At 38.4% G+C, this 13,606-nt stretch overlaps 1 protein-coding gene across 1 annotated transcript in view; it reads right to left on the bottom strand.

Moving 5' to 3' along the window:
* Positions 1 to 13,202, bottom strand: part of LOC124157648 (cAMP-specific 3',5'-cyclic phosphodiesterase-like) — a 970,120-nt gene extending 956,918 nt beyond the window's left edge. The window contains exon 1 of the mRNA XM_046532584.1: positions 12,196 to 13,202. Coding sequence (XP_046388540.1) covers positions 12,196 to 12,554 — 359 coding nt within the window. The 5' untranslated portion in view covers positions 12,555 to 13,202. The remainder of the gene's footprint in view (positions 1 to 12,195) is intronic.
* Between the last annotated feature and the right edge of the window lie 404 nt (positions 13,203 to 13,606).

Consider the following 13,606-nt stretch of genomic DNA (forward strand, 5'->3'; position numbering starts at 1 on the left):
TCCTCCCTTCCAGCAAACCTTTTCCCCTTCCCCCTTCCCATTCACCATGGAAACACTTTTGCTGCCACCGAAGAGAACAGGTGCGCTGGCAACAGCTAACGTTTCATAACGACACCCACTGCGTCCCCCTCCAATCCCCCCACCCCCCAATATCCTTCCCGCGACTGAAAACCCAGCGCACGTTTCCACATTCGCCATTTCCCCCATCCCCCCGGAATTTCCCTCCGCTCTCCAAAAAGCCAACTCTTCCTCCCCCCACCCCCTAACCCCTTCTCCTCCCACGCATCCCCCCCCCCCTCCTCCACCCGTTTCGTCTCCCTCTCCATGTTGCTCACTCCGCGAATTCCTCCGCTCCATATTTCCATGCGCATATATACCCATAAGCCTTTCCACGTCGCTGTATGCGCTCCTAGCTTTCCATATACATCGCTTGTCTTTCTCTTTTATCGCCATGACTCCGCGTACCGTTCGGCCCCTACCCGTTCTCATACACATAACTTTTTTTTAATCTCCCTGATATTTTACAACTTCAACAAAATGGACTTACCTCATCTTAAAAGTACAAACATTGTATTATCCAATGATGTTTTATTTTTAAGTTTATTCAAGTGGTTTGAAATTTAATTTCAGTTGAGTATACAAAGTTTTTTTTATTAACTGGTAAGTATATAGTAACACCACAGCAAAATACCAGAATTCTTCATATTTATGTTTACTGTATTTAAGCATGAAGTCGCTCTTATACTGCTGTATATAAAGCCAAAACGGTAATTTAAGTGGTGAAGTAACCGCACTATACGCATACTAACGCAGATACATTTATGTTAAAATTAATATCCTTTCAGTAGTTGCTATTACATTCAACTTTTAACAGTGGCATGGTTAGTCTAACCTCAAAAATACATGCCTCTGAATAAATAAAGGAATAATAAATATAATTACTCGAGAACATTCGAAATTCAAAAGTATTGGACAGAGCAACTGATAATCAACATGGTCACAAATCTAGCTCTGAAAGTCACCGCAAACGTTTTACAGTAGTTTTGTAACAAGGGTAGAGCACAGAATTGACACATAGCACTCAATGCTCCTATTTTCATCTTATTACAACCCTGATGCGTAAAAAGTTTGGAAACATATGGTATACTATTGATTAAAATTTCACGGTGGTTAAAACAAAATTCATGCAACTACAGAGAGGATAAATTCATAATTAATTCATCAGGCGTTGACAGTTCCTTATCATAATCTCCGGTAGTCCATTTTATTATTCCTTTATTCTTATCGGCCACTTTCATACGCAAATGCAGCATTGAAATTATCAAAAAGGGGCACGAAATCATTTCATTCATTTAAATAAAAAATTCTGATATAAATAAAATATTTCATGAAGCCTTAAAACATGATAAGTATTTGAGCTAAAAAAAGTAATTTTATCGAATTAAAAACCTGGAGCTTGGATAGTATATTTCGTGCACGATGTGCCGTCTCAATGACACTACACAAAAGTAGTTGTTACCTCAAAACAAAAATATCCAGTTGAGAGTCATCTTAAATAATAAAAAAACTGATGAGGTATTATATCACGCATTCCAATCTTTACTTTAAAAAATCAATTTGAAAATTTCTAATGCTTGACTGGAAGCGGTTACATAGTGAAAGGACTTAGTGATTATGATGAAAAGACCGTTTCGTGTCTTCCACTGCTCCGGTCGCTTGTCTTTCATATTTCAGAGTGCTTCATTCGTACGGAAACAGTGATAAAGAACAAATTCTTCCCATTAATATACTTATTTCCTCATTACAAAGATTATATCTATGAACATATCGATGGCTAAGTTCTAACAACATGTATGTCAAACTTTGGCGGTCTGGGATATTACTGCTAATACTGTTAATAAAAACTAAAATTCAAGCAAAAAACAACTATTTGTTTGCAAATATATGCTGCTTTTTCATTTTTATACATTATTGTTATTTAATTTCAATTAAAATTACATGCAATTAAAAATAAATTGTTTTTAATACTCTCCTGAAAAGGTGCTAATTTTGAGATATGTGCTGTTAGAACTTAGCCATCGATGCATGTCTTTGTTGATTGATTAAAAATTAATCATGACCTTAAAAGACAAGATCCGTTGATAGCAAATAAATTAGTTACTACAAGTATATTGGACAGAACTGCTTTAAAATTGTTCACATTACCAAGGCAATAAACGTTATTGTTCGTCGGAGTAAACGAGAACTACCAAGAATATGAAAAAAAACCTTATCGTAGTGTTCCACACCAAATTCACTGGGAACAACTAAGTTCTTACAATTCATTTTATTACCTGAGATAAGATCCATTTATGTCACAAGTAATTACAATATATTAATAATTTATTATAATAACACATTACTATAATTATACGTTATTTATTTTACAGCAAAATAAAATACTTTAAGGATAATTTACTTATGCTAGTCGAAATTCATAATCCTTGTTTTTTGATCGGCATAAATGCGCCACTTGCCTCGTGCTTTTCCCTATGGTCACTACAATGCTCGCCAATCCAGCAAGAATACAAGTATCGGCCAAACGTCATCCGGTTAATCAAAGAGCGAATCGTGTGCAGTTTCGCGGAAGCAGAAATCGATCGCGCACCATGAACCAGCCGGTACTTGCGTGCCGTTCGTCGGCAAGGAGGCTCTTATCCTGCGTCTCAGCTCCCTCTCAATATTTGCCCTACGCTCCCTCTGCTTCTCGAAAGTAAACGCTACGTTTGCACAGGTCTGGGCCTTCCTGAAATTTTGCTCTTCCTGAAATGATTAATGGTGAACTAGCGTGATAACTCTTCCGTTTAAACTTTACAAATTAAATATAGAAGTTTGTCGATAATGCTTACCCTTTGCCTACGTAGTACGTACTTCCGTTTGCTCACTTTAGTTAATTAGCTCTCTAGCCTCTTAAGTATTTATCTCCTTTCTAGTAGCAACAAATTGGCCGGTCTCGCTGACGTCGGGGTAAAGCTTTCATTTGCAAAACAAGGGGTCGCGGATTCGAGTCCCGCCTGGAAGGATTGCAACAATGCCATATGCAAGGGATGGTGTTTCGTGTACATGTAGTTGTCAACATAATCTCCAGTTGAAGAGGCCAATATGAGCTGTTGGTATGAGAATAAATAAAAAATGTACACATAAACGTCGTTTTTCAACCTTCAACCTAAAGCATTATGCCAGGGAATACCAGTAATTGATTACATTTTGCACCTTTTCTATGCATTCACACAGATATTACACATCGATCACATTCACGAACAAAATTTTTGTAACAGTGCACGAGAGGCATAAAGTCAATGAATTGCGGAACAAGGCCAAATCCTTGATTCTATGAACATTTTGGTTCAAACACTAAACCGAATTGAGAGGTTTTAATATTTAACGTTAAAAAATCTTCTCAAACTCTGGAGTTAAATCAAAAACTCTTCTCTCCTTCTTAACGTTCACGAATTTAGCATGGAGTAAAAGTATTTTCTACACGTATCCAACACAGTTTAAGAGTTTGACATTTCACAATTAAATGAAATCGACATTTAAAATAAAATTCTTTGACATGGCTAAATAAATATATTTCCATTTGAAATTGATTTATCAAACCAGATGGAAAACCTCTCACTTCCCTACCGTGACTACATACCTTCTAAATAGCTTTCATAGATGGCTATAATTGCTCACCAAAATAAAAAAATTTGCCTAGGTGAAGCAATGTAAAATTTAATCAATTACGGAAGTAAAAATGCTGTCAGAAGAAAACCTTTAAGTTTATTAGGTCAAATCCAAGGTTTATGAGCGTTAATGGAGTCAATTTGATGCTGCTTTAGAAGAGATGCACCCTTGTAACATCTCAAGAGACTTTAAAGATAATTCGATGGGCAAGCGGAAGCAGGTCAAAGGTAGGCAACATCGGATAATCTACTAAATATCATGATTAACATTACACACTCGAAGGCGGTCTCTGAACTTTGGCTCGAACAAACAGCCGTGATTACCTTAAGGTGTAGCAAAACTTAAGGAAGAGTAAGCTACTCACTGGCTGACCTCATTAAGTAGTTTTCGCGTTATAATTGCCCTATAATCTCGCGTTTACTTCCTCGCCTACTTTTTCCTATATATATGGTAACGGAATCAGTATTTCGCTCGTTTCTATGTTTTCTTGTCTTCTTCCACATTTTTAACTGTGGATAAAGTATACAAGGGTCATACCAATACTTGGCTGAAGGCTATGCACAGTCAAAAATTTGTTTATACCCTTATAATATCAAATTGTTCAATACTTTACAAGATGCATAAGGCATTATTGCTTAAAATTATGAAATTAAATAGGTGTATGGTACTTCCTTCAAAAAAGTAATCTGAAAATATTTTGCACTAAAAAAATAATTTAGCTTTTTAAAGTTTCGAATATGTTGACAAATATGACTTTAGCTAGATTTCAAGTAATTTTATAGGAGTTGATGAGTTACTTTTTCAAGTCTACCCTGTCTGTGTACATAAAATTATTCGTTACAGTTATTCGCACTCATTATTAAGGAAACTAATCACATTCATAGTCATTACTTATAGCCACATAGTGTGGAGTTGTAGGAACTGTTGCATCTGGAGGTTGGATATTTTCATTTTAGATTCAACAATAATTTTCTCCTTTCGCAAAAATATTTTTTAGACAGCAACGAAGCAGCTCTCATATTTTGAAAAAAAACAGCTCTCTTTTAAAGGGACCTCGTTTCATGCAGTAACCATTGTAATAACCTAAAATTTAGAGCAAATTTAGATGGGAGAAAACAGCGTGTATGATATGATATAGCTAAATCCATATTGGAAAAAATAATACTATTTAATGAGGTGCTAAAAAGAAATGCTTTTAATGTACGGGAAGCTGTCAGCTAAAAATAAATGACTGCATTCCACATTTTAGGAGTGGACTAATGAAAGTAATTCTGAGGGCGTCACTCTTAAAGAGTTGTGGATTTTTCAGCGACACCACCGCGGACATTTCCTGCCCGTCATTCACCTTCTCCCGGCTGTGCCCTTCGCTCAACCAACCACTCCGCACCTCCACCCCACATCTGAAGTCATCTTAAACACGAAAATCTCTCCGCTGCACCCCTTTTCCGGCCTTCATATTTTTCATCCAGAATTCCACAGCGCCTTCCTTCCTACTAGACCCCCTCCCCCCTCTTCTCTTCTTTTCGCGTGTCCAATGGCGTCAGGCAAGAGTTCCACCGCCGGCCGCCAGAGCCCTCCCCACCTCGCTCTAAAAACCAAAGGACATCTAGCACGCTAGCAGTTAGGATTTCTTGTCCAGCTAATTGACGCCATCCATTTCATTTCTCTCTCTTTCTCTTGCGGCCTATTTATTTGGCCCCTTGGGAGGGGCGAACGCACGTTAATTTTCTCACGGAAGTCCCGCCCGGGTCCACCTATAGCCCACCTCCGCATTTCTTCCGATCCCCACCATTACATCAGATCCCCCTCCCTCTCACCCCCAAAAGAAATTCCCTCTCACCTTTGCTCGTATCTCTTCCTCACTTTCGGTGAGCACCAGCGCTTTCGCTCTCGTTGATAAGGGCCATTTCCTCCCGAGGGAGCAAAAAAAAGCTCAAATCGTCGCCTCCACTCTTTCTTTAAGGCAAGTCTCCCAACGTGTCTTTCTCCGTTGAAAAACATTATTTTGAAATTCTTTTCCTTTATTTTGGGAACCAATTACGTACAAGGCTGGAGCCAGGGTGAAAACGTAATTATTACCTAATTCACTTCCGTGTAAAGTAAGCAAACCTTGCATTTACTCTAACCGATTGGATTGAACAATGACGAAAAGAATTTATCTACTTTAAGAACGCTTATTATCTTATTACACGTCAAGCATCTTCACAGTGAAACTACGACACGTCGAACTCAAAATTGTGGCAGATCCTTCCTAAAAATATAAATGAAGTTTTATACGACAATATGAAGTAGAATTATCATCGAACCATGGTATACGAGTCATCATCATCATTAGTCAACAATCCTAAGATTGGTTTGACGCAGCTCTCCATTTCTCTCTCCTATCCACCAATCTCTTCATAGCTACATATTTATTCTCTTTTACATCCTTTATAACCTGTCCTATATAACTCATTCGGGGCCGTCCCTTGCCCGTTTTCCCTTCCACTTGTCCTTCAACGATTGTCTTCATCAGACCATCGTGTCTAAAAATATGGCCAACTAAGTTGTCCCTTCTTCTGCTTAATGTTTTTAGGAGGCTTTTATTTTCTCCCACTCTCCTTAGCACTTCCTGGTTACTCACACGGTCAATCCATTTTATCTTCATCATTCTTCGGTAGCACCACATTTCGAATGCTTCCACTCTTGACTTCTCTGCTGCTGTCAACGTCCAAGCCTCGCTTCCTCGCTACGGGTATACTCGCAAAAAATTAACTAAATTGAACGGGATTTGAATCAGTACATAACGATATCCGGTAAAGAAAGCCACCAGATTCACCAGCTAAATCATCAATACCAAATGAAACTTTGTAAGGAGTTAACTGAAACAGATGAAGAAAATCGATCTGATGAGATCTGGTTTCAAATCTTGGTCAAACTAAATGATGCTTTTTAGAAAAAATTCTTCCGTAGTTTTTTATCCACACATTCATGCTCATCACTGCGTACGAGTTATTACGTTTCTAATGTACTCGTAATATCACATTATGCTACAACTTCTCATCATCGGCTTCAAAAATAACAGATAATCAGTTGAAATCGTAGATAAACAATGCATTTACGTAATTACTTATTTCATCAGATGAAATATCTAAAATTATTGTTCACTCATCTTTTCCTTCCTCAACTCAATGCTATATTATTATGAAAGAATTGATCATTCATACAAATAAATTAACAATTACGCAATTTCTGATGATTTACCGGAGAAAAATATTAGTGAAGATCTCTCGGAATTCCCACAGGGTGAGGTTTTCCATCTCTACTCCCTCCAATGTCTCTACTTACGAATAAAACGCTCATCGTATGCAGGGATACAAGAATCCAATCGAAACTGTGATTGAATTAATAGAATATGAATGGATCCACTTGGATTCTTGGAACCCTAAAGACGATGAACGTGTCACTCGTCGAAACTTTGGAGATAGTAAAGATGATAGGTTTGACACCCGAGATATCCTCACCGGTAATGGTTAACTTTGATTTAATTTTTTTTAAATACTGTGATGGCAAAATTGGGTCACCTGCTCTGGGCGTAGGGCAAGATTTGTCATCACAGCAACCTTTGGATACCTGAAGAAATTTTGATGGCTTGAAAAAAAACAATAGGCTTATTATTAAGTTAAAATGGCAATTGGCAAAACCAAAAATAAAATTAATAACGTTTTATGAACAAGTTCAAATTATTAACCAATCATTCCGTCAAATTGAATACTACTAGTGCGTCGCAATTCATGGATAAATTAATCTTCAAAGCATATCTTTTTCCGTTAGCTCAGTGCAGTATAAATTCCACGGTTATTTACTCATCCATCCGAGAATTCCTTTTTCCACATCATTTTCAGTATCTGTTTACATATGGAGTGGTTAAATTCACCAATTTCACTTTATTTGTGTATTTAATCTTTTGAAATATTAGCAAAATTAACCGATCACAAAAGTCTGCCGTCCCACTTTCCCGTAAGAGTTCCGATTATTTTTGTAAAAGAGCAAATATTACAAAATAAAAGCGTCAATTATGAATGGATCCTCAATATATATTGTCCAAAAAAAGGCTAATGCGATAAATACCCAAATGTTCAAATGAAGATAAATTAGTATTTAGCAACATAAAAAATGTTTATCAATATCTATTCCATGCTTCTGACTCCTGAAAGACCGCACTCTACCGGTCTGAAAAAACATTTTTGCAATATGACATCGAAAATAAGGTATCATCATATGAAAAAGATATGAATACAAAAATAAATTGAGAGATATCTAGAAGAAAGCCGCAGGAAAAAGTCAACTGGAAAATATTTCATTGGTATGGTAAGAAAAAGTATCTTTCGCGGTGACCTTCGTTAGTATTTAAAGTGATTGAACTTCGGTTGTCCGAGGCTTTCTAACAATTACCTTCAGGCAGACTTCATATCATCAGCTGTAAGTCTCGTTCCCTATTAGGAACCAACACCCTAAATTGCCTCCTTAATTTATTCCCAGCAGGCGGCTGGTAACCATAACTTGAACGCATAAACGACAAACGCCCGCAGAGGAGTATGACTCCAAATACATTTAATCTAGGGCTCTAGCCTTGGTAATGAGTCTGCTGAAGCAGGGGAAACAAGACCCATTTCATAAGACCCAGAGGAAAATTATCCACCAGTTATCTGGGTTTATAGCTTGGTTCTAAAGGCGTTTATTCGTGTAAAATTTATGCATGAAATGCAGAACAATTACTACCCCAGAAACTGCATCAAGGAGGCTGTGAGAATTCAAAAATTTAATTTCAAGATAAAAAAAACAGAACAAATCGATCGGGAGGGTCAACTTTACACACTCTACGTATATACTTTTGCACCCAAAGAAAAGGCAACTGCGTCCGCAGTAAAACCATTAACGTTAATTGAGTCATAAAAAGATGAATCAATTATACGTCAAATAAGTAAAAACAGGCAACTGAATAAGCATTTTAAGAGCTATGGGTTAATAGAAGTAATAATGCAGATATAAATATGAATATAAACATACACAAATATAGCTATTAAAAGGTAAGTATCAAGCAAAGGAAATTGGGTATCACGCATTTCTATGCAAATATGCATGGTTAACTTTCACAGCGATGCAATGAATAGCTCCGGATACCATGAATCCATGGAATAATAATAAATAGAGAGACCTACGATGATGTGACCTTATACCTTTGCCATAGGCAAGCTGCTTTGACGCTGCTGAAGTATATTTCAAATGAGGTTACATTACGAGATACTTACAATACTTGGTGTCAATTGTTAATTGAAAGTACATAAAGATACTCTTAGCGATATCAACGGAGACTCAAACAATTTTGATGTTTTTTTAGCTATTATAAGGATAAATGTGGTGAGCAATTATAGGAGCTTAAAAAAATTGACGAAGATTGGAGATGTCTCCTTACATTGTTTTAACCCTGGGTCGCGTGGGATAAAGTTGCGTAACTAATCGCGTCAAGTCAAATTCACCCAGAATTTAAACCATTAAAGTAACAATGATCACATGATTGGAAATAAATATGGATTTCATTATTAAGAAACTGAAAGTATTTAAAGAATTTAACAACATTTTCCATAAGATTCAATGGACTAATACTTAGTTTTACTGATAATTAGCGAGTAATGTTTTCGTTTACCAACATTGTATCGCAAACACTCGCGATGAGTCGTAGAGTGGTATTTTTTAAAAAGCAAGGAGTTGCGTCTGGTCAAAAAGCTGATGCTCTTTTTCCCCCTGCATTATAAATTTCGGCTTTATCCTCCAATCGTGTGCTCTTGCGGAAGATCTAAGTTAAACTATATAATCATGCCAACTAACTTCCACAACATACCTATATATTTCACAATAAAATCCACCTTTGAATTATTGAACCTCGATATTAAAGTAATCGTTGAAAAAAAACAGAACAACTTAATTACAGGTTTTGGTTTTGAACTTATGGAATAATATTGCCTTTAGACCATTTAGTTTGATAGATTTTAAGTCGAAAGGTTCAGGCTATAAATCGAAAACAAAATAACAAAGTTTGGAATTATAAGCCTAATCTGGAGACTAGAAGATGAATGTGCGATATAGTTAAAAAATATAACCTCCGATTATATCATATAGCCTCTCTGAGACATTAAATTGACCGTTAGACAGTAATCGAATAAGACTACAAGAGATGTATTAGGTTAATATGAAAATGAAAGTAAGATGTACTCTAATATATAAGACATAATGTACATCTCACTTAGTCTATGCAAAAGGGAAATGTTGACGCTAAGTATATATGCCACGAACCGAAATGGATGCCTCCTCTAAAATACGTGGTGATGAGATTGTTTTACCATAACTTTTTCTTTTCCGCCCGCCAACGTACATTCCGAATGCAAGCTTGATGATGCACGATGTGGTACTTTCCTCAAGAGAATTAGAGGAATAACACGGATAATCTTGATATCCATGTAGTTATATTTAAAACATTACATTTTTCAATACCAGAGTGCCTGGCGTTAGTACCGTAGGTACTTCATGAAAACAAAAAATAACAAAAGTGGAAAATTCCTTTGTTCCAACTTTTGGCCAGCATCCTACTCGCAGACAACAACGGAAGAGCTAATTTAAACTTCCAAATAATCCATGTACATGTGCTAAAATCAAATATCATTCAGACCAAATTTAATACACTTAACATAAATGTAACCCAAGAATACTTTTTGGAGCTATGGAAGATTTTGGGCTAAGAATTCATAAAAAAACGCATTTCAGGAATGATCTACATTTGCCACAACTAAAATAAAAGTGACAGTGAAGATAATGGCAGGGACCAAATATGGCTGCACTAGAACGCGCATTATAGATTCCGCTTACTTATTAATTATTATTTTTTGCCCATCGCGTGAGCAAGGTGGAAGTAGGAGAAGAACAGTAGGAGATAAAGGATAAAAAAGCCTTTGGAAAACCTTGGGTTTTGGACGGGACAATTCATTCAGCCCCATCGTGAGACACGACGGAATGATGAAAATTATTGTTGAAGGATATGTGTAAGGGGAGTATGGCAGACCACGGATGAGATAATAGGGTAGTTTCCTTCATCAAAGAAAACGAAAGCCATTGAATGCGATTCGTTACCCACCATTAGTGTATTCATAATATACAAATTATTTGCGTTTAGAAATCCCAGTTTAGACGAGGTGGTGGTGATGGAGGTGGTTCGCAGTGGTCAATTTTAGCCGCATTTGAAAAAGGACACATTGGCACCCATGCGATGCCACTCCGCGTTACGTCACAGGGACCTAGTTTCAATACAAGTAGATAGGAGTTTTACATCGTCTGAGATTACCAATGCATGCATGAGTCACAGAGCTCAGGGAAACGTCTCTTAATAATCACCTATTAAAACTGCTTATGGTCGGAAAGTTTCCTTCGTTTGATAGGGTATTAATAATCCATATTAAAGCCAAGAGCTACCTGCTAGCAGGGTGCTCCGCTACCTGCTAGCATCCTGTGTCGTATCAGCGCTCAAAGCCTCGCCCGAAGGTCACCTCACTTGGCGGCAGCGGGAACCAGAACGACGTCACACGGGGTTTTGCCAGCATTCACACTTAGCCGTCGCGTTTTCGCGCGCTTGAAAATTTTCACTTTTCATTTAATCGCGGAAAATAGATATAGTCATTTTCAATTCTAAAAGCGTGAAATACGTACTCCAGGAGTAATAATCTTTCGATTTAGGCAATAAAAAATAATATGAAACCACCGTATTGGAGCAGGCGAGAGAGGATGCAGAACAGTAGACTTATTCAGGTACTGGCAGGCCACCTGGCGTTGCTCGGGAAGGATAGTACCTATCCAGAAAAGAGGGAAACTTGTAACTTTCAAACTCATGGTCACATGGCAGGATTCTTAGGTAAACAAACGAAGCAGATATGATTATTGTATACATACGTATCTGCAAGCAATGGAAAAAACGATTGCCGTGTACCGTACACGGGATCAGGTGATACTCGGCCTCACACCATTGTTCGTTATGTGTATCCTTACGAGCGTAGACCAAAAACGTCCTATGTACGTATACTCCAGCATAAGTTGTTGCCCTAACTGGATCAATAGTTAGGCGTACTTTGAGTTATGTTTTTACTCTGACTGTGTCAAGAAGTATGCCTACCCGGCAGGATGTCCAACCACAAAAGTTGTAGGACGTGACGTAGCAAACTATTATGAGAAAACGACGCAAAGGACCCGTCAAACATAACCAGACTGGAGAATGAGATGCACCTGCGTACAAAATTTAGTTGCAATCCGTGCAGCCGTATGAAAATGCATAGCGGACAGACTAACAGACATCCTCTTTTATTTTTACAGATAGATATGGATTATAGATATATTATGGATTAGCCGAGGGGGGAACTGATTGGAGAGTTGCGTCTTAGGTTTTTTGATGATGATGCAACGTACATTCGGAAGACGAACTTGGTGTTCCGCCGTTTGGCCGGCACCCTCCTCGCGGGCACGGGCGGCAGACCCGTGGGCAGCGGCGGGGGCGGCGGTGGCTGTGGCGGCCGGGGACTGGACGCGCCGTCAGCGGGAGAAGGCGTTCTCTTGAGGCGCGGCCGGGGGCTGTGGCGATGGCGGCGTCGGCTGGGGGAGGCGGAGGGGCCGGGGGCGGAGTGGCGACCGGGGGGACGTTGGGGCGACCCCGGTCGGTCGATGTCGGGGGCCTGCTGCGCCCCCTCCGCCCCCTCGCCCCTCTTGCGGGATATCTGGAACAGCTTGGCGATGGAGAGGGGCACCTTGAGAACGCTGATCACGGACATGGCTCTCGCAACGCCTCCGAAACGCACGAGGGCTCTGGGGAGGGATTAAGTTGGGCGAACGGAGCCGAGGATACGAGGAGGCGAAGTTCGTATTTATCGTATTGACTCTGCGGAAGGAGCTACCGGGATGCCAGATCGGAGTTGGAGAGCATCGGTAGTGCAGGTCCTTAGAGCCGGTTTTATCAGGGTTTGCGACCAAGAGGAGTCGTAAGGTCGTGGGAAATTGTAAAGGTGTGTCTTTTTACCTAAAATAGGGAGGACTTTTCGCTGAAAAATGTTGCCGGTGCCACAAGAGCCATCTATAGCAGGCTGAGGACACTATCCCACACACAAAATTGCGACATATGTTAGTATGGATTAACTGATTTCCATATAAAACCACAACGATATATTTAGGTGGCAACAATCTCAAATTATTTTGCAAAAAAATTCCATAGACTCACTTTAAACTAGACTTTTACAATCGCAATGAAATACCAAACACAATAGCAACCTTGGATGAAAGAATTTAGACACTGATTTATTTTTTATGCTACATCAGAATTAAAAATCACTGAAGTACCTACTCGGTAACTTTTGCTTACGCTTTTTATAAAAACACATAAACCTACAACCTCATGTAATCAAAATTCTATTTTCCTGAAATTTCACAAAAAAAGTAATAAATGTTGAGTAGAACGTGGCAAAAAATACATACTGTATATAGGAAAAAATTGATCTTATTTTGGAACATAACGGCCTTCATCGCATAGAAAACTTTAATTACTAAAATACAATTCCAAATATTAAGGATGCAGTCCATTATTTTTGGGAATTTACAATTCATTAAGGTACCTAAATATAAACTCTACATACATTAGAAGTAGCTCATTGGTGGCCGAGTACAGACTAATTAGGTCAAAGGGATAAATGAAAAAAATGGTTCCAAGTTAACCAATATTCTGTCAAGACGCAGTTAATTAGACCTTTCCACTCCCGAGTGAGACGATATATTGAAGGCGGAATTTTAATTGGGAGAGAATTTTTCGCGCAGCTTCTCGAAACTTCGTTCT

Source organism: Ischnura elegans, chromosome 1 (genome assembly GCF_921293095.1).
Source record: "Ischnura elegans chromosome 1, ioIscEleg1.1, whole genome shotgun sequence".
NCBI classification, from domain to species: Eukaryota; Metazoa; Arthropoda; class Insecta; order Odonata; family Coenagrionidae; genus Ischnura; species Ischnura elegans.